The sequence below is a fragment of the Lotus japonicus genome, chromosome 3 (assembly GCF_012489685.1).
Source record: "Lotus japonicus ecotype B-129 chromosome 3, LjGifu_v1.2".
NCBI lineage: Eukaryota > Viridiplantae > Streptophyta > Magnoliopsida > Fabales > Fabaceae > Lotus > Lotus japonicus.
The window spans coordinates 81424430-81450650 of record NC_080043.1 but is presented as its reverse complement, the minus strand read 5'-3'; the positions used below and the strand labels follow the sequence as shown (position 1 = coordinate 81450650).

Genomic DNA, 26221 nt, shown 5'->3' with positions numbered 1-26221 from the left:
CCTTTGCTCCGGCGAGGGATGAAAACTAAACATATGGTAAAGGTTAGGGACAAAAAACTTATTTAAGCCTAATATTTATTATAATTTTCCCCAACATTATATTAATAATCTTGTTAACTAGGTTTACAAAACTTTTTAAATTGTCTCAGCGTAGCTTTTTAACTAATCATGCTTTTATTGGGCTGGACTGATATAAATCTAATGTAGATTTGGTCATAATGAAGGCTATGACACCTTTCTGCATTTAAAAGTAAAAAGACTTTAAGTAATCACTATGAGTATTAACTAATGCTCAAAGTGGAAACCATAACACCGATGCCAATTGTTTGTTAATTGATGCATTCTTGCCCCACTTTTTTGTTGGGGATGAATGTTGAAGTATGAGTTGGCTCCTAATTGCCAAGGCTTAAATTAAGCAAGGATAGATAGTTTTCTAGCCACCAGGAATCAAAGTCAATTAGCAATCAACTTGTTGGTTGTCTTCTGTACGTAGGCCTTTCTTCTAGATTGTCCCTTTATCTTTTTCTTAATTATTTCCATAGACCCTAAATCCTAAAGCTTCTTTAAAATCTTGCTTTCTTGCCACAACCTGGGCCAGTTGTTCATTGTTTTTATTGCATTTCTCGTGATCCATGATAATGAAATTTTTCACACAAACTTGAACTCAAGACCTCTCTACTTAAGTTAGATAGGGTCCAATTTCTCTAAAGTAAGTTCAATGACTTTATAAAGTGAAGTAATTAAATCATCACACTATTAATTGAATTATTTTTATTAATAATATATGACTCACTTTACCACACTCATTTTAGATGAGCTAAATCCGCTAGAACAAACTCGTGTAAGTTAATCTCTACACTTGGCTTGGTGGGGGTGGTAAACTAATACTAAATAGTAAATACCCATCAACGAGAATGAAGGCAACATTGCAAGTTGTGAAGTTGTGTCTGTGTGGTGTTTTCAGTTTTCCACTTTTTGGCTGAATGCTGGCAAATTGCGTACACCAATCCACATTCCATGTCAAACTAGTTCCACAACTTGTATGGCAAAAGCAAACCAATTATTGCCTGTGAAGGACCCACGAATGCTAGTGCCTAATATTGAAATTATTTGGCTTCATGCTTAGAAATTGGGTCCCAAAAAGCTTTCAAAACCAAAAGTGATCAACAAGTGTGTTTCTAAAATATCTGCTTCATTATCAATCAAGTTTATATCAAGTGGGATCCCTCTTCACGTGCTGTAGGACCGTCCATTCATAAAATTAATACCTAACACCGGCCTATTTTTTATGTTGTTTGAAATAATCTTTTTTCCTTGTCACCCAACCATCAACTCCAATGGCTCCATTTGTTTCCATGATGCAATGAAATTTCTTCTCAGGATGCAAGAAAACAGAATCTATCATACATCATATGAAACAAGTCAATGGGGGGTGCAACAGTGATTTATCTTTACGTTCTCTTATAATCTTTGTGAACTTTCCTAAGCTTGTCAAATTTAGGCAAAACAAGAAAACATAGAGAACATGGAGGCTGTACCACATCACTGCAATAAATGGCCAATATTACACTTATGACTAATTACCATAAAAAGGAAATAGTAGAAATCTGCATTAAGGAAGAGACCAAAATGAGTTGTCAATTGATTTCAATTCCAACTCCTAATGGCAGCTTTGAGTACATAAAATGAAGGTGCCACTACCAACAAATTCTCAAGGCATTTGTGAATGAAATCACAATTCTTCCACCAGCTTAGCATTTACCAACCAGAAAAGATTGTGGAGTTCCCATAACCAAAGTGCTATATTGATGCACATCAACTATCATGCCATCAAGTTCATTAATTAGCCGAAATTCCGGGGTAGTCATTAGAGGAAACATCATGGCCGCGAGAGATTTTTTGTTTTCTACCATTTCTATGTCTGCTGCTACCTCCTCCTTCTGGAATTCCCACGTTTTCCTTCTTGATATCTTGGAGGTGCTGCTTCACCTGTCTTCACAAGAAGGAATTGCTGAATAAAGATGAAGCTATACAATACAATGCATGAAGTATGCCATGTAATGTTCGATGATGGATATAACAATTGGGGCTTTTAGAGAATACTTCATTGCCAGCCAAAGGGCCTGAGATTGATGACATTTTGTAACAAAGACCAGGGGAATCACTTACCACTTTCATATACGTACACAGATACTCCATTGTTTTGTACCCTCATCATTGATAATGATAATTTACATGACAGACCTTGAGGACATCAACAACAGAAAATATACCACTGATTAAAAGACCCTTGAGAAAGATTCAACATGCATAAATTACCTATAGCATAATCTGCTAAGCTACGTACCCTAACAAATCATGCAAACCTTTGCATCCTCAAAAATCAGGTCTACTTTAAAGTGAATCACAAACCTGATTACATGGCATACTTATACTTAGTTTCAAGACTAATTTTGCCGTATTGAGAAAGGCCTAGAGAGGAAAGAATCTCACTGTCACCCACATTCCTGAATCATATTGTTAAAGTCCCACATTTATTAAAGATATGGCTAAATAAATCCTTATACACGATAGAGCAATCATCACCCCTGAGCTAGCTTTTTCGGTAGAGTTAGGTCTAACCCGAATTCCAATACATACAAAATTCATTATACATATAACTTGCAAGAACAGAGACAAGACTGAGCATGTAATTTTTTAGGACTCTAGGGGGTTGAGGATGGGGATTGAAGCCCCAAAATTTCACATTAGCATGCCTTTTCCCACATCATTCTCATAATCATGGTGTGATATGTATACCATGGATGATAACTTATATCAACTAAAAAAACACAAAATATGTAGAGTATACTAACCCCAAAGCAGAAGTTCGGGTAATGAGCATCGAAGTCAGAAGAATCCTCCGCCTTCCCAAAATTAAACTCGGTGGAATTGCGTTTATTTGAATTCGAACTTTCGCTGTAAGTCATGTAAGTGGATGAAGTAGAGCAACCGGCAGCAGCAAAAGAGGAGCTTCCACCTAATCCAATATCCGCTTGGAACATATCTTCAAACAGCTTTTGCAACTCCTCAAAGCTCTCCTCCCCATTTTCCTGCTATTTTGTACAACTTTATATTAATCAATTGTCTACAAACTGATAAAACTTCTAGAGCAACGGCATTTTCATACCCCAAATATTCACGCTACCTCTCATACCCACACTTTTAACCCTCTTATGGTAAAAAAGCAGAGCAGAAATAGGAAAAATCATAGTTCAAACTTTTAACACCATTGTTTTAATGCCTTAAACTCTCATCCAAGCTGTCACTAACCAAGGATGTTTCTTAAAAACTACTAAACTGCAAGGAATGCAAAGACCTTAATAGCATCCCAAAATGTATATGTGAGTGACGAGTTAATTTTAATTTACTAATGTGAAAAACAGAGGAGACTAGTTAATACCTTGGAAAAATTTAAATTGCTATGCAAATTTTGTGTTTAGACATGAACCTTAATATGTGTCATTTATCTGTCTTTACTTCTCAACTACTAGCTATTTTGGTATACATCTAGAAACTTTTTCTTGGGGGGGGGGGGGGGGGGCAAGGTGATACAACTTTTTCTACTAAGCGAATTGTTCTGTCTAGCTTTTGCCACCAAACATGCCAAAATTAAAAAGAAAAAGGTTCCAATGAATTAAAAAGAGTCTCACATTTGGTTCAGTCTGACTCATCATTGTTACCATTTCGTTCAAGAAGTCTCCCATACCCTGCAAAAAAAATCATCATTAGATTAGTTGTTTCAAATTATTGGTTCAGGAATACTCTTCCATTTAATGGAAACAAGATCCAATTCACCCCCTTTCCAAAACCAAACTAGATTCTATGAATTATGCTATGCTCCCTTATTGAAATCAATAAACATTAAACAAAATGCCCATGTGCTATGTACACACCCAGGTGACTTGAATTATGAAAAAGTTTGTTCCTTTATGGCAACTCCATTGATTATAATAGTCAAGCACTTATTGGACAAAATGGATTCTTATCAATCCCGACGAAGATACCTCTGTTAAGATGAACTAGGGGAAATAATTGAACGGTGCAAAATCCAGAAACATCACAACTGACAAGACTGCAGATGCCAGAACAACACCAATGAACCAAAAAAAAAGAAGACACAATTTAAACGGTTAAAATTTGACATGACATGATAACTTCGGATTTGGATTTAGTGCGGTTGACTGCAGTGCAATCACAAATGCAAACCGCTCGACATATCATATGTTTAGCATGTATTTATATCCTATTCACCTAGAACTGTCCGATATTAATCGGATGACTCATATTGAGCGACCCCAGTGACTGCGTCAAAAAATGACTGCAGCCATTCCTGATCCAATAACTTCAACTTTGCATTTATTCTCTTCTATATGACTCATATCGAATGACCGCAGGGACTGCGTCGAAAAATGAGTGCAGCCAATCCTGATCCGATAACAAAGTTCGCATTTATTCTCTTCTACATATTATATATTAAATTGCAAAATTCTTAAGAAAGGGGGCAGAATAACAACAATTTAAAAGACAAATCTCAATAAGAAGGTGGTAAAATTAATGCTGCTTCTCTTATGGGAATGAAATGAAACATAGCCATAGGAAGAGCATAAGAACATGTTAAGGTGAGATGAACTGGGTGACTTACATTTTCGTCATCATCACTATCATAAACTCCTATGTCGTACATTAATCTTTTGTTCGCATCAGATAAAACTGTCACATAGAAAAACACAATTCAAATTAAAAATTCCAACTTCACTTCAATTTGGAGGAGAAAATGAACCAGTGACTCAATGTTTCAATCATAAGAATATTTAAAGGAATGCAAAATGCTTAATAGAATTACATACCAGAATAAGCTTCTTGAATTGACTGGAATTTCTTCTTAGCTTCTTCCACAAACTTCAAATTCCCTGAAGCTGAACAACGATCTGGGTGCCATTTCTATCTCATCAAACAAAATTTTCTTTCTTACTATACAACACAACTCCAATTTCCAACACAAGAACAATTCATTTTCAATCAGTTTCAATCACACATTTCCCCACACATGGACTCTAATTCACTTCATGCAATTCCCAAAACACAAAAAAAAAACTCTTCTGCTAATGGGATTGGAAGAAAGTCAACCATAAGTCCATAATTGGGTTCTTTCAAAGAATGAAAATTGAATACATTTTGCCAAGACCCATGTGAAGAAGATTTTGAAGAAACAGAAACAGGGTTATTTATGAGAATATGAAGAACATGAAAAAGAAAAGAAGAAACATTTAGATTCAATTCTAACCAGTGCAAGTTTCTTATATGCATTCCTCAACTCTGATTCAGTGCACTCCTTATTCAAGCCCAGAACAGCATAGAAATCATTGCTTTTGTCTCCTCCATTAGCCATTCTTCCCAAAATCAACAACAACAACAATCTTAACTTCCACAACCAAAGTACCAATCAAATATGAAACCGAAGTTTCTTGTCGGCGAATTGAATGAACAAACCCTAACCAAAGTACAATCTTCTCTTCTCACAACCAAACCATCAAAGAAAACAGAGGAACCAAGATTAAACCCAGACACAATCACAATAACAATAACACTAGTCTATGATTATATATATCTATATGTATCTGATATATATATAAAAATTATATAAGTTGGATGAATGACAAGTTGGATTTGGTCAACATGGACACACAAGTTGGCATTTTGTTTTGGGCTGTGAAGAGAGCAGAGGAAAAAGACTCTTCCCTTCTCTTCTTAGCCTCATGAACAATCCAGAGACATTCACTTCTATACATTATATAGTTTTATTTAATAAAACCAGTGTGGGAATAATAATAATAATAATGTTTTGTTTTGTTTTTCTTGACTGTGGGATGAGGATTGATGGTGGTGATGCAGGGCTAAGATTCCATGCTGATGCAGATATTTGTGGAGAGTCTCTCCAGAAGGTTCTTCCTAAACAATGTCCTTTAACTCCTTTTTTGTGTGTCTGAGTTTGTGAATTGTTAAATTTAGGCATGGGCCCCACTATATTATCAGACACTTGAGAATTGTCAATTGTCATTGTCACATAAATAATAGAGAAACTTTTTAGTGTTAATTAAGGTATTTCCACATTTGAGGGTCGTAAGATTCAGACTGATCTGGCAAATAATTGTGATCTCGCGCATAATTATCAAGGTATTCTCATATCTGGTGGCATCAAAACTTATCTTGCGTTAATGTCAGCGCATTAAGCGGTAGAATAGCGATGAGTAGATTTTTTTCCATAGATAGAAAAACTGATAAAAGGTTGTGGAGCACACTTTTGGTAATAGGTTAGGTTTGAGGAAAAATATGTTGCAATCTTTTTAAATTTAACCATCGAATATAAAGTGACGTGGGCCACAAGCCAGCAATATCTGAGGCTAAGCACTGAAAATATGGGTTTGGAAGTTTGAAGAAGGGAGGGACACCCTGATGTGTCCACCACAACATGCAACTAGTGTGCAAGATAAGAACAAGCAGAACATTTTGAAAAAAAAGGAGTAAAACATTATTTTGTACTTTCCAGTTCCCAAAGGTTAGCTCGAGCTAGGGAACATAAGGGTTGGGGAGGGAAAATCCAGGGTTCGAATCCTGAAAGGGAAATTTGAAGGAATTTTCTAACTAATTAATAACTAACTACTAACATTTGCCTATAAAAAAAAAACTTTCCAGTTCCCATGTAACTTGTAGTTTAATTACTTCACCAACAAAAAATTTAATTGCACTTTTAATTCTTCTATTATAGTTGATGTGTGATTTTATCTCCAAATAACTTTATTTTTGCAAATTCAGTCCCTCAAATTTAAAAATTATTACAAATTAAGTCCCCTATTCACTTTCACTTAAATTCTTGAAGTGAAATATTAATAAATTGATTTCATTAAATCATTGTAAAAACAAATATCCTCTTTAGACCCTGATTTCATATCAGCATATCTTATGAAATTCTTTACATTTCTCACTAATTGTTTTACTTTTGGGTTTTCAATTTATGCTACATCTTCCGAATGATAGCTCTAGTGGTAAGAGCTAGGGGACATGTAGGTTGAGAGGGAGAGGTCCAAGGAACAATCCCTAGTGGATGCAATTTATCTCTCTAATGTATAAAAAAATCTATCCTAAACCGTAAAATATTTGAATATATATAAAATGAAAATTTAAAGATTTTTCGTATATAAGATTTGACTAAGTGGCCCAAATTTGTATTTTTTTTAAAGGTAGGACAACTTAATTAGCTAAAAAAACTTGGGGATAAAAGTCACCAAAGTCCAAACTAGAGGAATAAAAATATAATTAACCCAAATAAACTTGCCCTTTCGCTAGACTGAATATTGGAATTTCTAAGTATTGAATCTTGCTTACTTTTATAATTTATGATCTGGACCTAATTTGTATGTTTCATATATGTTTTTTTTCTAATATATGTTGCTTGGCGTAGTAACTGCTACATGGCCATTTTCAGGTGCCCCACCACACCACAGAAGACTGCTATTGCTATACTATAATCTGAATTCTGAAGCAGATGGCCACAGATAGTTAAAAGAGACAGGAGGCACTGTCTTCCAGCATGTTGAAGGAGAAAGTTCATTTTTCAATTGTGGACCATTAATGATGGAGTAATGATATATACACACCTCATTATTTATACACTTCATTTCTACCTATTTTTATTTCTATCTCTCTCATCTTATCATCTATCACATCTTATACTTTCTCACTCTTACTTTTTCTTTTCTTCCTATCTCTCTCCTCCTCCACCTCTTTTCACCTCAATTTAGAGGTGTGGACAAATAATTATTGATTAATGATGGCCATAGCATGCATGAATATCTTGTCCACAACAGTTCATTTATAAGTTTGTGTTTCCAGTTTCTTCTACAACATAATTAACAGCGGGTAATAAAAAAGAAATATTGTATTTTTACAAAAATCCTGACTACCTGAATTATTTCACTTTATGTTTTACAATAGACAAATGTGTAACGTTCACTTAATGTTTGTGCAAAAGTCTTACTTAATTTAACTTGTCAAAATTAGATTATTATATCTCTATCGAGAAAAATAATCACATCTGGTCGGACTAATCCAGTCAAATCAACAAAAAGCATGTTTATTGAGGAGGAAAAGTTGAACTCCGGTGAGAAAGAGGTTGAGGAAGCTTTAATAAGGGGAAGGAAGGATCCTGAGTTCGTCACCGTTGTCAAGTATGGAAGAGGTCCTTGTAAAATACTTTGATGCTTAAGTTAGTGACTTGTGGAGTTTTGAGATTTCCCTACGATTTGGATAAGAAGTGTGTACCTATTTCAAGCTTTAGTCTGGCCTTTTATACCTGTGACCGCGAGAGTGCTGGGGAGGTCCGGAGGTTGTAATTAGTGCCTAGCCTCTAGGCGAATCTCAGTCGTTGAGCCTTCTGCTACTTTCAGAGATCTGATGGTTAGGGTTTCTTTGTCAACGGGACCTGTGTCTTGAGCTCCATGCCTACGCTTGTTGCTAGGTTGATGAGCTCGTGATGGGACATGGTAAGGTGACAGAGATGTATTGGCTACTTAGGTTCATATGTAGGTAGTAGTCGTAGAAGGGCGATTGGCCAAGTCTCTTTCTAGGGTGGCTATGATTGGATGGGGCAATCGACCCAGGTGAATCTTGGTGTAGGGATGGTCGTTACTTACGTGGTTGTCAGAAGTCTGGTTGTCGAAGGGTTGACAACCGAGTCAATCATCAGATCAAGAGTCCCTAAACTTTGGTATTTAGTTATGAATGCCAAGAGTTATAAATGTTATTTTCTGACAATAAGATGTTCGGTATTGAGATGATCACCAAAGGGGGTGGCTGTCGAAGGATTGACTCAGAACATCATCCTTTCCTTCCTAGCATTGTTGGATGTCCAACTACACAAAATTTCCATATCTCAACATCTCATAGTTTGGGGGCCACAACATTCAACGCCATTTTGAGATTCCTGAGTGACGGCACCCAGTGTTTTTGTTTATATTTATTTTGAGTGTTTCAGCTGTCTAAAATTGACCAATAAAGAAATAACTACATATGGCAATGGCAACTATTTCACAAGTTGCATCTTAGGGAATTTCTTTTTCCACCGCTCATTTTTTTCTACCCTTAATGACACCACTCATTATATAGTGTAAATTATTTTTCAGAATCAAGAGACTTCTGGAAACTAATTTCAGGAAGCAATAATAACAACAACAAATGGATGGTGTAGTATCGGTATATCCTAATTTAGGGGTGGTGTGACTAGATAAACGAAAAGCAATTCCTTGCATCTTGGTTACAAATGCGGCCCCATCAACTTTAATCACATTTCCAACTTGTTAATGGTGCAAAGAAAGAAAGGAAAGACAAAAGGGAAAAACATAAAATAAAAAACAAGTTGCATCAAGAATAGTAAATTAACAGTCAAGTGGTATTGGTCAAAATAAAGAAGGACCTTTATCATGTGAATTAATTCACAAAGTCCCTTTCAAGAATGGTAAACTAAGCACTTTCGTGGTTTTGCTTTCGATTTCAGTGTGCTGCTGACTGATTTCTTTTTATATGTCACAGGATTGGACTGGCTGTTGATCAATATGGAAGCATACGAGTATTTGCTTTTCAAAGCTTCAATTAAAGCAAAACAAGGATGGGTTGTATCCTCTCATAAGCGCCTAATTCAATATTAAACATTGTAAAGTTTTGTCAGCCATTATAAAGTTACTTTTACACCTGTTAATTATTGAATATAATGCCTTAAATCGTATTAAGTTTTTTTTTTTTTTTTTTTATAGGCAAATGTTAGTGGTTAGTTGTTAGTAAGTTATAAAATCCCTTCAAAGTTCCCTTCCAGGATTCGAACCCTGGACCTTCCCCTCCCCACCCTTATGTCCCCTAGCTCTTACCACTTGAGCTAACCCTTGGGGACATAAACCGTATTAAGTGTTTCTAATTATTTAGGACCTTCTGTCATTTTGGCTGATGGCCCTATATATGATGTTATTGAGATATTTCTTCCTAAATAAATGCATGGGATAAGTCATACTAGTAATCAACATTCCACCTTCCTATCAATTATTCAGCTTAAGCTTTAGTCCAAGATAGCAAGCACCAAGTAGTGGCATATATTTAAAGGAGGAGAAAAAATCATCTCGTGCCCCAATTGTACGATCCATAATATGTCAAAATTGTTAACACTTTTGGTATTTTGCGTATCAAAAATCACTTGATGCTTAATTGCTTATGACAAAAGACAATCAAATTGTGAGCAAAAGTAATTAATCAAAGTTGAAAATCCTCTCTGAAGATTGCATCAGCCAATTTCACAGAATAGTGTAGTAAGGTGATCCATCAAAATTGCTGGAAATCAGGTAGCTCTCACTTAGGTTAATAATGGTATTTGGCCCTATTACAAGATTGGTGGAAATGCACCTTTCTATCAAATTCACCCCCACTTAATTGATGACTTCAATATGTCTGCAATAATCTACTTATTTCGAGGCGGCGGTCGATCGGCAATCGATCTTGATTCTTCTGCTATGAATATGATGAAAACAATGAATTCTGTTCTCTAGAAGTCATACCAGAATAGAACTGACACTGGAATAACAACTAAATATATTTTTCCTTTATGAATCATGAACCATAAATCATAAATAGGTACATTATTATTACAACATAGGTTTATAATTTATCATCTTACAAGAAGAGCAAAATTCTTTATTTTTATCAACCTATATACTTCATTGTGTCCTCAAGGCTTTGATCCAATCAAGTTCAACTCTGAAATCACCTGGTCCAGATCTAGCATCTGGGACACCACCCTCCGCATTGACTGACAGAGACATGCCCAGAACACGGGATGGATTCATTTCAATTTCTGCATCTATAACGTTCCCTCTCCAAGTAGGTAAATATCTAGCTAGAGGAATCTGGTCAACCAAAGAAATTATAAGTGCAAATCCATGACACAGTATTGAAATTCGAAATAGAAAAGAGTGCAACCAAATGTGCAAGTATCACCAGTCACACCATTTCAGTGCCTAATATGGGTCAACCATACCCGTTACTTCATTTTCACAGTTATAGAAAGTGAACAAATGAACAAAACAAAGCGACAACTATTCTATATCATATGATGCCCAGCGAGATCAGGTTGATTCACTGTCAATTTCATACTTCAATCAATTGAGTATCAACCATGACAGACAACTTGAGAAATGCAGTTTCAATGTCAAATGTAAGCAACGTTAAGCACAAATTTTGTATAAACAAGTAAGATGCACTTCTTTTGCACAAAGTTCCTCCTATAATGCCTCGGAAGCTCTCCAAATTTCAACTTGCAAATTCTATGAAATGTATTGAACTGTTAATACTCCAGAGATCGGTATAGTCAAAGCTAAACGTCAAACTATTCTTAATCACAACCTAGACCTTTTGTAAAACATAGCAGTGGTGAAGTGAAAGGAACCCTGATATTATTCAGAATAGAATTGTACAATAATTCTGAGTTTACCAAGAGTCTCAGCTCCCTTCCTAACTCCCAAACCCAAATGATCCAAAAGATATAAAAGATAATTAATGCTCTCTAACTCACTCTTACTTATAGGCAACATACCTCACTAACCCTCTACTAAGTAACTAACATATCATAAGACTTCTACGAAAATTAGATAGAAACCTACAAGAGCAATGTACATTGCTTTCAATCCATCTGAGATATCAAGTCCTTTTTTTCCAAAGGAAAAGCTTTCCCATTAGGTCACCTTTTCATAATTTAATTGGCATAACTAGTGAGAAAGTCTATGATTGAAAAGCACACAAGCAACAGGCATTATATATGTGATAAGAACCAGCCAACAAGAACAAGGAAACTGAATATTAAACAATAAAATCTACAATGGTAGCTGAGTAATTCGAGAGTCTCAGCAGCTCTCCCTAATTTCCAATTACAAATGATCCCAAAGATGATCACACTCTCATTAACTCTCTTATTTATAATATTCCCTCTCTCAATCTCTAACTAACTCCCTCAACTAAGAACTAACTAAAACTTCCTCAAACTAACTAAACTACTAACTTACTACGGGTACCTATCAATATGTTACTAAAAAATCATTTGAGAACACTTTCTACAAAATTGTATTGCAACACAATATGAGAGTCCAGTCTGTAATTATATAAGTTTAATGACTGTAAGCAGTGAGGTAGAACTTGCCTTTGCGATATACCAGTTGCCTTTAGGCACGTAAACAAACGCTTGCCATGAATTATCTTCCATCTGTCCAGGCGAATTGACCCAATTCTCCGTGTAAATCTGCATCAAGATCAAGCTAGTTACCACACTTGCAAGAGCTGTTGAGAAATGAAATGTAAACCCTCCAAATTTCCTAGAATAACATTTTGGCATTGACAATGAAAATGGCACTCACAGTAGATATATAACATCTGCCATCTCCTTTAAGCTTCATAGCAATCGTATCATATGAATCCAAGTCTATGAAGCCATCGAACTGCAAAGACGCAAAGAAATGCAGAATGATATCTTGTTTAGCATTTAACAAATATCAAAATCAGGCACCAATCATATAATTAAAACATGTGACAAAGGTGAAACCTAGCACTATTACATCCTTAAATTGTAAGGCAACCTTTTTTGAGCGCATTCCACAGAAGCCACCGCGACTAATGTTCCATTTAGACCCCGGAGTAACATCCAGGGAAAGGTTCCCAGAGAAGATTCCAGAATTTTGTCCATTTTCAGATTCAGTTATCTGCAGAGATGCAGATGAAAGACCTGGATAACAATGAAAACATTAAAAACCCAGAAATTAAAACAAAGAAAGATGCAAACTTCAGTGCTAGTAACTAGTAAGAGGTAGCACAAAATGATGTATCTATCTATCTATCTACCTCCATATTCAGAATCAGAATACAAATGCCACTTGCTTAACTCTTGCTTGGAATTGAAGCTGAATATATATCTTTCCGGCGGAGGCATCAAATCATCGAAACTACCGGAGATAACTTTGGTTGTTGCAATGCGCACAAAGAGTTAGAGAACGAATCAAACAGCGTGGTCATGTGAAGTTAACTAAGAATTTGAGCTACAGAATGGATGAATGAGTGAATGTTGAAAGGAAAAACCTCGCTTAGTAGCATCCATGGAAGATTGGAACAGTCTTCGCAACCTCGACATTGTATTGTTGCTCGCTCGCAATCGCCGAACTTTCTCTGACCGCCACTCGAACAGGCGGCGAACACGACAGCCTCAACCTCCAACCGGTGTAAATGGGCCTTATTTTTTGGGTTTTTTCATCTTGCTTGGGCCAACTTTACATAACCCTTAAATTGTATCTATCTATCTATCTATACTATATATAAAAGCAGAGTTTATGAAGCATTGAGGGCGGGCAAATAAGTCAGTCGTTCAACATTTTATTCCAAAAACTATGAAAGTTTGCCATGGATATTTTTGTAAAAAAGCATTTTATTTCACTCAGACTGGATCTCAATCAACCGTTGAGTTGATTCATAATTCAATCAGTTTCACTCTTTCATTCCATTTCATCTGAAACCCTTCTCCTTCTCTAGGGTTTTGAATATATAAAATCAGCCAAGGATTCACATTCTTCCTCAGAGGATTTCATGTATCTGACCATCTCTGCTTCAGTCAAGGATCCACTGCAAATTTGATGATTTCATTCAGCTTCCAGTTGATTTGCAATGGCCCTTTTCCAGTGAGGTAAAGATTCATATATAACCAATTTACTATTAAAAATGCAGTTCATGCATGTTCTTCCTTACAAAAGAAAGAAGATTATGATATTCCTATATGTATAGTAGATTTTGTGTCTTCTGCCATTTTACTGTACTTTTATATTTGGAAGATTTCTACTCTCCCCTTTCTCACTTTACTTGAAATAAAAAAGTTCATTATTTATCTCTGTAACATTTTCCCCTCTTGCTCGCAGTAAGTTTGCCCCTTAGTGGATGTTGTTAAAGATGGCTCCAAGAATGTTATACAACAAATTCTCGAAAGCCAGATACAGATGCAGCCACAACAGCAAAGTTATCCTTTTCAAAACAAAGTTACACTGTGCCTCAAGTCTAATTACGACACTTTCTCTTATGATCTGTGACCAGCGTTGTTATAGCTTGCATCAAAAAATGTTTTTTACTGTGTTGCATGTCATTTGATACAAATGTATGCAGTTAGAGGACACATTAACCAAATGTCTATCCTCACAACCTTTCATGATTCAAGTGAGTTTCATGAGACTGCAGTTCACATACCATCTTCAAACCCCGAGGCTGCATTTCTCTTTTTGGTCTCATGTCCAATTTATATGGCACGATGTAGTATTTATATATATTCACATCTCATTTTATTTACTTTGCTATTAGTTTATTTGATTTGTTATGTTCAGATAAGACTCCACCTCTTTTATTTTGAGCTGATGGTATCATGGAGGTAGCAGTGATTTTGTAGCCGATCACACTACTTCCAAACTTTAAGTAAACCAAAGGCTCAATATATTCTCTGCAAGCTTGATTAATGATTTCTGTAGTGCATTAGTACCCTCTTTTTTAATGTACAGGTTCAAATGAGACAGATGCAGCAATTTTTGCATTCCCATAATTTCATGTATTCCTTTCTCAAATTAGGATTTCGGTGGCAGACATGACTGCGCAGACCTCAGCCAAAGCATTTTTCAGTTGCTCAATTTTGAGTTTGGGATGGATTGAGAGAGTGTGGTGGTCATGGCTTCTCACATTTTTGTCTACCACATTTCAGGTTTATGGTTGTACCTCTATGCTTAAGGTATGCAATATGAATGTTTTTTTTTGTTAGGTACCTACTGAAATGTGATACCCAAGGAACTAATTGTTATATACTTATCAGTGTCATTGACATGGCTTATGTTTGCATGTTTCAGATTGAGTTGAAAAAATTAAAGAAGCTGAAAGGAGTTCAAACTTCAAACTCACTATGGTTAGCTGAACTCCACCTTGGTTATTACCATTTTTTATGATGTTTTTATTGTGATGAACCAAATATTTTTAAAAGGGGAAGAAGAACATGTGCTCTGAGGAAAAAGGCCTTCAGCACATCTTATGGTGCAAAGACAAATGAAGTGAGGTAAAACAAGAAATCCTTTTCAATGATTCAATTTTTTCCTCCTTTGTTTTATAAACCTCACTGAAACTTGGGTGCTCATGAATATTTGTTCTTAACTGCAGTTCCAATGTGGTTTTGGTCCAAAACCACAAAGCTAACGTACATAAATATTTCATACAATGTTCCAAATTTTCCTATAGGTTTTATGAAGGTTGTCATGTAATTTTGGCTTCAAATCAATTTACAGGTTTAATCTCATCTTTTTTAAGAAGTGCAACATCAATGGATTTGTCCAGCAATAGATTTTCAGCAGCTCATGAGTTGTTATGTGCTAAACTGGGTCTGAATAGTATCTGTTGAAGCTGAGGACTAGGCTGGAGGCTCACTGAATAACTAGCACAACATTCACTCTGGCCATTTCAAAAAATGAGAAGCCTATTTGGCCTATGAGGTTATGAGTTGTGACATTGAGTGTGTTCTTAACCTGCTTCTACTTTGCGGTTGCTCCTATCAACTTCATATGACTTGGGTGGTGCTCTTGGATTTTCTGATATTGAGCAGCAAAGTAACAATGAAGAAAACTGTGCGTACAGAAGCTCACGCTTAGATGAACAAATGCTGAAGTTCAATGGAGATTTTATTTGCCAAGCATATGGTTTGTGATGGGAAATGTTTGGGCATTTGACTCACATGTTGGATCCTTCCATGAAGCTCCAAAGCTCCACGTCTTCCACATCGTCCTTCTTAACATGTGAGGAATTAATTTTAGGGACTTTATGCAAGCTGTATATGGTTGGGGTTAGTAGTTATGGAGTAAGCGGATGAAGCAGTAAATAAGAATGGCGAAGGGGCAGCTTCTAAGGCTGTATTTATCTGCACCTAATATTCAGATGCAATTATAAAATGGGGTAATGGTTTCTTGGTGGTATGGGAGATGTTTCAAATGTAGAAAAACCAAAGTAGGCTCCTTTCACAAATTTATTTGGAATCAAAGCTGCACTGTTGGAATGCTACAAGTGCAAGGTGTATGGATTGATGTTGCATCCATTATTTGGGGATTGAACCCTAAGAGATGCACTTGGTCACTACAATCCAGTCTACAGGATTAACACAGGATCCACTTCTAATCGCAACAATAAGATTGCAAGTTGTGCATCCTCCTCTCATCATGTTATTCAGAAAAAGGTTGTAAGACGACATTTCGAGGAAAGAAGAAGAAATTCAAAGGATTAGGGCAGCCGATTAATGTGTAGTGCTTCTGCATAGATCAAGACACATTTTTTTCATTTTCACTTTGGGCTGATGTTGGAGAGAACCAATCAAAAGTTAAGATGGAGAATGTCTCTTAGATGCTTTTGATTCCAAGAGCTGCATTGTTTGAATAAATGACAAATATCTTAATCATATCTCAAGTCTCCAGTTTTTCGTTAATCAAGTTTGTCAAGCATTGTCCTGCATTATGTTAGTTTTCATAGTATGAGGTGGATGAGTTTAGTAGCTTCATGTTTTGTGTTTGTAGATTGACATTATCTCATGGGGCCTGGGAGTTGGTCCAGTGATGTGATAATCGAGTATTATGATGAAAACACATTAATAATTTATATATGATTTTTTAATATAACATTTAAAAAGTAAAACTTAATGCTAGACAATGAACATTTAATTTAAGAGTAGATAGATATTTTAACTTTTAATTATTAGAAGAAAAAGCACACTTACACATTATTTTAGTTTTTTATGTTTTTTATATTGATATAATAACCTAGCTAATAGTGAAAATATGATATATGGAGATAAAAAAACACATTCATATTTATAAATAATTTTTATAATATAAATTATAAAAGTTGAAACTTAACAAAGAGAATGAATATTTTACTTAGGAGTATATGTTTTTTGGGTGAGTCTAGAGTATTTACCAAAGACAATAATGATTATCATCTTGCTGTGGTGGTAAACGGTTAATCACAATATGCGCTTTATTCCCATGAGCGGAGATTGAACTTTCAATCTCATAGTGGTTAAGGGATGAAATGAGCTAACTATTATGTCCACCTTCAATTATTTTTAAAAAAATTTAACTTTAACTTAATTTTATTTGTCTATAACTTGAATCTTTCAATATCTATTGATTTCATTTTCAGTTTTTCCTTTGGTCCTTCGGTATTTTAATTTCTGCAGTTGTGCTTCTAACAGATATTTTACAATCAGATCATAGTATTTTTTCTTGAAACATAGTAAAAGAGATGTTTAATGCTTTAGAAACCGTTACTGAAAGATGAAAGATATATTGAAACTGAAGTTAAACATTTAAATACCAATTCATGTTCTTATTTGAATAACTGAAATATTAATGAGTATGTTTAAAAATTCTTTAGTTGTTAATTAAAAAATTTATATATGATTCATTTAACATTGAGCGCAGGAATGCAACTTGCTCTATGACACACTATAAGAAACATTAATCACAAACTCAATGTTTTAATCAGAAGATAGCCAACAAAATACACTTTATTTTAGAGTAATTTGTTTTGACAGTGAGTTAATAATTGAACATGATTGATATATGTATAATTTATTTAATATAAAATGTATGAGTTAAAAACTTATTTAAGAGTTAACATGCGAGAATGAACATTTTATTTTACGGAAGTTAATAATTGAATTGTTTTTTTTTTTTACAATAATTGAATTGTTAGAAGCAAAATACACTTAATATAATCTTTTCTTTTAATCCTTAAATTGTCTTTTAATAAACATAACAAAAACAACACATATTTATTTTTAAAATCACACGATAAACGAAAATGAGCATCCCCGTGCATCGCACGGGTAAAAGTACTAGTGTACTATAATTAAAAAGTTGTTCCTAGCTCATGTGTTAAAAGAGTTTTAAGATATAGCTCAAGTGGTAGGAGCTGGGGACATATGACTTGGGTAGGGAAGATCAAGTGATCGATTCCTGACGGATGCAATTTATCTTTTCGATGTACAAAAAAAAAGAGTTCTGAGACATTTCTTCCGAGGGGACTTGACTCCTTTAAATGTGTCAAATGTCGTAGGTGAAATAAAATAAGTCATCACAATTATTGATTAAAAAAAGTAATAATTATGATTGCGATTAAACTTGTACATGTAAAAAAAATTGTGATGATGTGAGTGCAATAATGATAAACATCAGGAGATGTTAGTGCAATGCTTTTAGTAAAATAATGGTGATCAATGTCGTGTTAAATAATAGAGGGAGTAATGCAAATGACTTTTTTTTAAAGATTGAAAATAAATGAATTTTTTTGGATGACAAAAATATAATTGAAAATAAAATACTGGATTGTTCATTTGGGGTTCGAGGGTAAACTCTTGTGAATGGAAAAAACTCACTGCCATCCCCTACAACCCTACAACTTAGTTCGCGGACTATAAGGCACATATTAGTGTCACAACTAGGGATGACACCCGCGTGAGGCGAATGCGGGGGCGGCGAGTGTCTTCTCGCTCCTAGTCCTCACATCTCTTCTCTGTCCCCGCCTCACCCATTCCATGTGGCATGGTGAATTTTCACTCCATTCTCGTTCCCCATCTTCACACAAGTCCATACGTGAAATCTTCATCGTAAATAATTCAATATTTAAAAGTGTGTTATTGTATATTTACTTATATATATGCGCGTAAAGCCCCAAGGGTAAGGATAGTGATCCTCAACCCTGTCCCCAAATTCTTATTAGGTATATTTTCATTCCAGGGGAAAAATCCTTCAAGGCCAGGGCCCCATCTTCAGGTGGTAATTGTCATCCCTAGTCACGACTACTAGTTGTGAAAATATCTTAGCTAAGACAAAAAAAAAATTCTATAACTATTAAAATTTGAGAGGCCTAACTCTAGGAAAAAAACTAGCTTAAGAGATGAAGAATATCTTCTTATATATAAGACCTGTCTTGACCATACTTAGTGAATTTATGATAGACTATGATACCATGTTAGAATTTTGGAGACTTAACATATTCCAAATCTAACTTAATAACTATCTTGACTATATCCTAGTTAATGTGAAATTTCTCAACAACAACTTATCCGGATTTTCTTAAGATTTTTTTAATCAACAAAAGAAATTTTAGCAATTAATAATAAACAGAGACAAATTAGAATTTAGAAAGTCTTCAAGAATGTAAGGAATCCGTCAATGAAACGATAATTGAAAGACCTGCTGAAGAATTCAGTAAAACTATAAAGAACCATTCTTGATGGAAGGATGAAAATGCTACGTTGTGCTATAAAATGACAAAAATGATATCAAAGACCAAAAGGGTAATTGTTAAATAATGTTGGTAGATTAATTGCAAGGAAAACAACAAAAATGTCATGGTAAGCGAGAAAAATTTCTAACTGATGGACACATGGTGTGGGATTAGGCAATTATACAAAGCACAACTGCATATAGCTATCAGTTTTAGCTTCACAGTTGAAACAAAATTTGTTTCAAAATCAACAACTATTTAAGGGACCTGGAATGTAGCAAGCACATCATCAAGTACCTTAACACGTACAATTACAATTACATTTACACAGAGCTATCAAGTTCTGATAAGCAGAGAAAAAGAAGTTAAGGGCAATGGGAGCTAAAGGAAGCAAGTTAAGTAAATGGGTTGGTGCTGGCAGTGCTCAGAAGCACATAGAAGGTCCTCTGTTGCTGGCTCCTAAAGGCTATGTTCCAATTTGTGTTGGCACAAATGAGGACACTTGCATGCGATTTATTGTTCACATAAAAGCACTTCGTGATGCATTTTTCTGCGAGCTTCTAGGTAGGACTGCAGAAGAATATGGGTTCATGAATGAAGGAGTTCTCAGGATTCCATTCGAAGCCCAAGCATTTGAAGAGTGGTTTATCACAAACTCCAGTAGAAAGCTTAAAATTAAGATTAGGAGGGTAGTGGCAAATTAGAGACATTCAGTTTTCCTTCTTGTCCTATGGTTTTTGTTCAAAGTAGTTACATGTGGGTACTGGTAGCCACTTGTAAATGGTTTTGTATTCATTCTTTAACAGGATATTGTTACTGTAATTAGTGCAGGATATGATGAAAATTTTCAAATACATATATTTTTTTGTGGGTTTAATAAGTTTTAGTTCCTATAAAAACTTGATTTGTTAAGTTAAGATATGCAGAGACGCAGAGCAATTACCTGGGTAACAATGAAAACATTAAAAACCCTGAAATTAAAATAAAGGAAGTTGCAAACTCTAGTGCTAGTATGCCCAAATATTGAGTGTACTATAATTAAAATAGCTCATGCCATGAGACATTTCTAAGGATGTGTTTGGTTCAACTGATGAGATGAGAGGTGAGAGATTTTAATTTGGGGCAGACGAATGTTTGTGATTTTAATTCTTATCATATTAGATTGAGAGGGGTAGGAGGAGATTTGAGGGGAAATAACATCTTGTTTAATTAGTTCATGAGGGAAAGAGAGATATTTTAAAACAAATTTTCTTTAATTACCTCTACTTTGAAAAGAGTCTTAAAACTATAAAGAATACATTATTATATAAAGAAACGTTTCCCTCCAATATTGTCCACGTTTTGAAGGGGAGAAAAAATTGAGTTATGAGGACTTTTGACGCACTCTATTCCCCTCCCATTCACTTATAGAAATGGAACCAAACACAATAAGTTTAAAAACAAAATCCACTCACCCTCCCCTCCCATCTGTTCCCCTCAAATCAAACACTATGTAAGATGCATGATTCAAACCTTGCAAATCAGACTATACATCTATCTTCCATCTTTTAGGGAAAACTTCTTGTGCGACTGCCATCCTCCTTTGGAGTTCTCCCACCTTTAGGGAGGCTTCTTATTTTCTATGGAGGTATTTATGTCAACAATTGGTGAGTTTTCTACTATAATAGGTGGTTTTGGTACCCTAATATGTGAGTTTTTTCTTCTTTTCTTTCCTCCGCAGCTGTCTCTACAGCCAGCACTAGAGCCTCCACCCACGACAGTGACCACCAACAACCGCGCGACACCACCATCGACCACTTCACCACAGTCTGCGATCATCAACCACTAGAGACCACCTTCAGCGAGCTTTCACAGCCTCATCCCACGGTCATCACTACCCACCCTTAGGCTTTATTTGGGTTCTCCTCTAAAGTTTAGAGTGTAATGACACGATTCAAATTTAGCTTCCATAAAATGTACTAGTAGAATTACGCGACACAAACTTATCTTTATCAAGGTAAAATGAACTAAAATTGGAATAACAGAGCTGGAGATTTGGAGGATTCAATTTTACTTTTGGATTTTGGATTTCAATTGTGTACGGTTTGATGGTATTTTTTATTTTTCCTTTGCTTTTAGGTTTGCAATGTTTATTGGGGGTTTAAGGCATGCCAGCTTAGGTTGTAATATGTATATGTATTGCTATGTTATAGTGCTCTCTCGGGTTTGATTCGCTTAACTTACAAATGTCATTTGACTTGACTTACTCCTTAATTTTTGTATCCTTAAAAAGAAAATGTATTAACCTTGAGATTTATAGGGATTTTCGACTTAGTTTAGTACTTTTTATGTCATCTCAACAATTTTTTTGCGTTTTTTAGTTAGTTTAGTAGTTGTTTTTACCTTCATTTTTCTAGATTCGTTTATGAATTTTAGTTAATTTTTAGGGATTTGTACTTAATTTTTTCAAAAATGTACTTCTGGTGCCTTTCCTTCTATATATACAGAGGGGGAGGAGTGTGGGAATGGGATGCGTTGTCTCAACGCGCTTTCTGATTGGATTATTGGAAGCGATGCATTTATGGCTAGCCAACACAATCAATGCTAATCACGCTAATTAGGGTTTCTGAGGCGGCATTACAACGTGATCATGAGTTTTGAATTCACAATGTCTGATGGTTGATGTTCCTCGTGAAAGACGTGATGTTTCACAAAGGGACACCCCTTTATGGTGCTTGCTACTCAAGGCGTGGCGATAAATAAGAATCTTCTGCAATCACAACAGTATGGTACACGACCATTGTAGCGCATGTGGATGACGTCACTTGTCACTGCGGAGAGGCATGGTCGTGAAACATTTGTCTTTGCGTCAGAGACTCAACCTCTTGCGAGCATGCCAGGTGAGTGATCAAGGAGGGTCGAGACAAGTGGCTAAATTCGTTATGCATAAGTCTTAATGGCTTATGGGCAAGCGAGCGATTGAAGCAGGGCAAAGCGAAGGTCAAGCGAGGCCGATACGAATAAAGACGCACTTCGTCCTTAAGCTTCAAACTCAACGTCTTGTGGGCATTTGGACTAGTCCCACCCTGATCCGGGCGGCTCAACCCTACATAAGGGGAACCTTGGATTTGGGGCGAGTCCACCTCTATACTTAGAAGGGGTTACCGAGAGTTGGGCTAGTCCCGTTTGGAGGCCCATTAAGCTATAGCGAGACCAATATGTATTAGACTTAGGGTTAGGGTTTAGCCTCACTATAACAATAAGTCATGTTATCTTCATTCTATACTTTTATGGCTCTAAACCCTAGATCTGAGAGTGTTAGGTCCGTGTAAGAACATACATATTAAATAAATATTATTAACTTATCTAGATTCAGGTGAGGTTGGCTTAGCTTTTGTTGTTCGGGAGGGTGGGGGACTCCTTGTAGTTGTTGGTTGTGGCTCATTGGATCGTGTTTTGTCCCCTCTTATGGCGGAGACCTTGTGCTTTCGGTGGACATTGAGAGATTTTGACAAACCTTGGTTTCTATTAGGTGATCTTTGAGACGGATTGCTGAGTATCGTTTGACGCCTGACTAAAATCTAGAACTGATATGGTCTTACTTTGGGTCGGTGTTGGGTGATTGTTGAGTTTTAGTATCTTAATTTGACTTTTTTTTCTTCTTTTCTTTCGCTCGTAGAACTAGTAATAGAGCATGATTTTATTTATAAGTTAGCTTTTAATTTTCCAGATATTATGTGAGTTGAGAATGCTTTTCCATATTTAATTGCTTTCCTTTAAGCTAATGTAGTAATGTATTGTGCGCTGCCTCTATTCTTTCGTTTAATACATTCATTTTCCCTTAAATTGATGAAATTTTAATAGCTAATAATAAATTGAGACTCATAATTAGAAAGTCTTCAAGAATCTAAAGCATCCGTGAATGAAACGATAATTGAAAGACCTGTTGAAGAATTCAGTAAAAGTATAAAGAATCATTCTTGCTGGCAAGATGAAAATGCTATGCTTTTGCAACAAAATGACAAAAATAATATCAAAGTTTAACAGGGAAATTGTTAAATAATGTTGGTAGATTAATCGCAAAGAAAACAACAAAAGTGTCATGGTAAGAGAGAAAATTTTCCAACTGCTTGACACGTGATGTGGGGGATTAGGCAATTATACAAAGTACAACCGCATATAGCTATCAGTTTTAGCTTCACAGTTGAAACAAAATTTGTTTCAAAATCAACAACTATTTAAGGGAGCTGGAGTATAGCAAGGACATCATCAAGTACCTTAACACGTACAATTACAATTACAATTACATTTAACCAGGGCTAAATATCAAGTTCTGATAAGCAGAGAAAAAGAAATTAAGGGCAATGGGAGCTAAAGGAAGCAAGTTAAGTAAATGGGTTGGTGCTGGCAGTGCTCAGAAGCACATAGAAGGTCCTCTATTGCTGGCTCCTAAAGGTTATGTTCCAATTTGTGTTGGCACAAATGAGGACACTTGCATGAGATTTGTTGTTCACATAAAAGCACTCCGTGATGCATTTTTCTGCGAGCTTCTAGGTAGGACTGCAGAAGAATATGGGTTCATGAATGAAGGAGTTCTCAGGATCCCATTCGAAGTACAAGCTTTTGAAGAGTGGTTTATCACAAACTCCAACAGAAAGCTAAAAATTAAGATTAGGAGGGTTGTGACAAATTAGAGACATTCAGTTTTCCTCCATTTCTTGTCCTATTGTTTTTGTTCAAAGTAGTTACAGTGGGTACTGGGTAGCCACTTTGTAAATGGATTTATATTCATTCTTTATCAGGATATTGTTACTGTAATTAGTGTAGGATCGGATATGATGAAAACTTTCAAATACATATCCTTTTATTGGGCATAAGTTTTTAGTTCCTATAAAATGAGCAAACTATTCGATTTCAGTTAAATGCAGAGACTCAGAGGAATAACCTGGGTAACAATGAAAACATTCAAAAGCCTGCTGAAATTAAATTAAAGGAAGTTGCAAACTCTAGTGCTAGTAACTAGTGAGGTAGCACGAAACTATTGTTCCAGAGCGCACATGAGTTCGGGAAAGAATCAAACAACATGTTCATGTAAAGTTACCAAAAAATTTCAGTAACAGAATGGTCCAACAGAATGAATGAGTGAGAGTTTGAAATGTTGAAAAACAAAAAGCCTCGCTTAGTAGCATAGCACCCACGGAAGCTTGGAACAGTCTTCACAATCTCAAACGTTATCTCTCGCAATCCCTACTTCCTCTCTCTCACCGCCACCTGAACCTTCAACCAGTGTAAACGAACATTTTTTTTGTTGGGTTTCTTCATGTGGCTTGGCCCAACTTTACATAACCCTTAAATTGAGTGAACTGTTTAACCAAATTTTGTTTTGAGCGTACTATTGTTATGGTTCATGCTATGTCAAGTGGGCAAGGGGTATAGCCCCCCGCGGCACGGTTTAGAGGTTTTTCTATAATATGGATTATTAGTATTCTTATATATAAATGTTTGTAACACTGAAACTCTAATTATTGTATTCGGAACGAATCAATAAAACGGAATTATAGTTGCTCTCTAGTCACAGACGTATGTAATTTGACTGAATTGCATGTGTGACTAAAACTTTCGTGTATAGCTCATCGGTAAAATAGCTGTGAGACATTTATAAGGGTGTGTTGAACTGAAATGAGAGAGGAGGGGTTTAATGGAGGGACATAAAGATATGAGTGATTTTAATTCGGTTTAATGGTTAAATTACTCTATAATTTTGTAAGCTAGTTTAATTTAAGTCATTTGGTGGAAAAAATAACGTTTAATGATGATATAAAATAACCAGTGAAGCTAAACTTTATTTTTCTACTGAAGGACTAAAATCAAATTCGTTTATAAAATAACGTATCAATTGTTATCATGTTTGGTCAATACATTGGCAAGCATGAGACTTGAGGAAAAATAACATCTTGTTTAGGATTGAAGGAAAGATATTTTAAAACAAATTTTCATGAATTGCCTCTGCTTTGAAAATAATTTTAAAATAAAAGAAGACATTATTATCTAAAGAAATGTTTTCCTTCCAATAGTCCACGTTTTTAAGGGGACGCAAAATTTGTTATGAGGGCTTTTGACCCACTCCATTTCCTATTTCACTCTCATCTCGTTATAAAAACGGAACCAAACAGAGAAAAAATAACCACAAAGCTTTTGAGGAGGGTTGTGTAACCTGCATATTTCCTTATATTATATTGAATATATTTTAACTTTCTAAAAATTGGCTAGGCCTAACTTTTGTACCCTTTGAGGAGGGTTGTGTAACTTGTATATGTCCTCATATTCTATTGAATATATTTTAACTTTCTAAAAAAAACGGAACCAAACATAAAAATAATAAGTTCAAAAAATAAACCCACTTGACCCCTCCCTCCATTCCCTTCAAACCAAACATTACGTAAGATTCCTCATTCAAACCTTGCAATGTATCACACTATACGTCTCTTCCATCTTTTGGGAAAAATTTCTTGTGCAACTACCATATTCCTTTGGGGGTTCTCCCACCTTTAGGGATGCTTCTTCTTTTCCATCCATGTATTTTTGTCCACAATAGGTGAGCTTTCTACCATAATAGGTGGTTTTGCTACCCCAAATAATTGAGTGTTTTATCTTTTTTTAGTGTGTGGTTTTTTTTTCTTTCCTCCTCCATTATCTCTACAACAAGCACTAGAACCTCCACCCACAGTCGCAATCACTAGCGGTCGCCCTATACCACCATCGACCACTTCACCACCATCAGTGATCATCAGCCACCAAGGACCACCTAAAGCCACCGATCACAGCCTTCTCC

The 26221-nt window shown here is 35.5% G+C and overlaps 5 protein-coding genes across 10 annotated transcripts; 3 read left to right on the top strand and 2 right to left on the bottom strand.

Annotated features, from left to right (window-relative positions):
• Nucleotides 1-1517: 1517 nt before the first annotated feature.
• On the bottom strand, nucleotides 1518-5974 carry LOC130746418 (uncharacterized). Of its 6 annotated transcripts, none has more exons than XM_057599041.1 (7): nucleotides 5327-5974; nucleotides 4890-4983; nucleotides 4685-4752; nucleotides 3693-3749; nucleotides 2856-3095; nucleotides 2170-2244; nucleotides 1849-1989 (listed from the first exon to the last, which is right to left on the bottom strand). In XM_057599041.1, the coding sequence occupies exons 1-6, from the start codon at nucleotides 5429-5431 to the stop codon at nucleotides 2215-2217; spliced, it is 594 nt and encodes a 197-aa protein (XP_057455024.1). In that variant the 5' UTR covers nucleotides 5432-5974; the 3' UTR covers nucleotides 1849-1989; nucleotides 2170-2214. The 6 variants fall into 6 exon arrangements, with proteins under 6 accessions (XP_057455022.1, XP_057455020.1, XP_057455023.1 ...); XM_057599042.1 differs by having other exon boundaries at nucleotides 1855-1993; XM_057599039.1 differs by lacking the exon at nucleotides 2170-2244 and having other exon boundaries at nucleotides 1518-1993.
• A 4685-nt stretch (nucleotides 5975-10659) lies between these two features.
• On the bottom strand, nucleotides 10660-13403 carry LOC130746421 (probable complex I intermediate-associated protein 30). The gene is made up of 6 exons (XM_057599044.1): nucleotides 13201-13403; nucleotides 12967-13080; nucleotides 12705-12850; nucleotides 12486-12566; nucleotides 12272-12370; nucleotides 10660-10985 (listed from the first exon to the last, which is right to left on the bottom strand). The coding sequence occupies exons 1-6, from the start codon at nucleotides 13250-13252 to the stop codon at nucleotides 10797-10799; spliced, it is 681 nt and encodes a 226-aa protein (XP_057455027.1). The 5' UTR covers nucleotides 13253-13403; the 3' UTR covers nucleotides 10660-10796.
• Nucleotides 13404-13504: 101 nt separating this feature from the next.
• Nucleotides 13505-16606, top strand: LOC130746422 (uncharacterized). The gene is made up of 5 exons (XM_057599045.1): nucleotides 13505-13798; nucleotides 14028-14878; nucleotides 14994-15049; nucleotides 15125-15196; nucleotides 15423-16606. Exons 2-5 carry the CDS (start codon nucleotides 14738-14740, stop codon nucleotides 15475-15477), a joined length of 324 nt encoding a protein of 107 aa, XP_057455028.1. The 5' UTR covers nucleotides 13505-13798; nucleotides 14028-14737; the 3' UTR covers nucleotides 15478-16606.
• A 3112-nt stretch (nucleotides 16607-19718) lies between these two features.
• LOC130743104 (auxin-responsive protein SAUR71-like) lies at nucleotides 19719-20231 on the top strand. Its single transcript, XM_057595219.1, has one exon. It carries the CDS (start codon nucleotides 19785-19787, stop codon nucleotides 20112-20114), a length of 330 nt encoding a protein of 109 aa, XP_057451202.1. The 5' UTR covers nucleotides 19719-19784; the 3' UTR covers nucleotides 20115-20231.
• A 3455-nt stretch (nucleotides 20232-23686) lies between these two features.
• Nucleotides 23687-24187, top strand: LOC130742795 (auxin-responsive protein SAUR71-like). Its single transcript, XM_057594892.1, has one exon. It carries the CDS (start codon nucleotides 23754-23756, stop codon nucleotides 24081-24083), a length of 330 nt encoding a protein of 109 aa, XP_057450875.1. The 5' UTR covers nucleotides 23687-23753; the 3' UTR covers nucleotides 24084-24187.
• The last annotated feature ends 2034 nt before the right edge of the window (nucleotides 24188-26221 follow it).

What these genes read in the sequence shown, in the direction of transcription:
- LOC130746418 (XM_057599037.1), bottom strand. Translation starts at nt 5,431, where the DNA reads ATGGCTAATGGAGGAGACAAAAGCAATGATTTCTATGCTGTTCTGGGC. An exon ending in CATATAAGAAACTTGCACTG is followed by an intron (nt 4,984 to 5,326) that starts GTTAGAATTGAA and finishes TTGATGAGATAG; the next exon opens with AAATGGCACCCAGATCGTTG. An exon ending in TGAGTCAGACTGAACCAAAT is followed by an intron (nt 3,096 to 3,692) that starts GTGAGACTCTTT and finishes TGTACAAAATAG; the next exon opens with CAGGAAAATGGGGAGGAGAG.
- LOC130746421 (XM_057599044.1), bottom strand. Translation starts at nt 13,252, where the DNA reads ATGTCGAGGTTGCGAAGACTGTTCCAATCTTCCATGGATGCTACTAAG. An exon ending in GCAGATGTTATATATCTACT is followed by an intron (nt 12,371 to 12,485) that starts GTGAGTGCCATT and finishes ATCTTGATGCAG; the next exon opens with ATTTACACGGAGAATTGGGT. An exon ending in GCAACTGGTATATCGCAAAG is followed by an intron (nt 10,986 to 12,271) that starts GCAAGTTCTACC and finishes TTGGTTGACCAG; the next exon opens with ATTCCTCTAGCTAGATATTT.
- LOC130746422 (XM_057599045.1), top strand. Translation starts at nt 14,738, where the DNA reads ATGACTGCGCAGACCTCAGCCAAAGCATTTTTCAGTTGCTCAATTTTG. An exon ending in GTTGTACCTCTATGCTTAAG is followed by an intron (nt 14,879 to 14,993) that starts GTATGCAATATG and finishes TGCATGTTTCAG; the next exon opens with ATTGAGTTGAAAAAATTAAA. An exon ending in CAAACTTCAAACTCACTATG is followed by an intron (nt 15,050 to 15,124) that starts GTTAGCTGAACT and finishes TATTTTTAAAAG; the next exon opens with GGGAAGAAGAACATGTGCTC.
- LOC130743104 (XM_057595219.1), top strand. Translation starts at nt 19,785, where the DNA reads ATGGGAGCTAAAGGAAGCAAGTTAAGTAAATGGGTTGGTGCTGGCAGT.
- LOC130742795 (XM_057594892.1), top strand. Translation starts at nt 23,754, where the DNA reads ATGGGAGCTAAAGGAAGCAAGTTAAGTAAATGGGTTGGTGCTGGCAGT.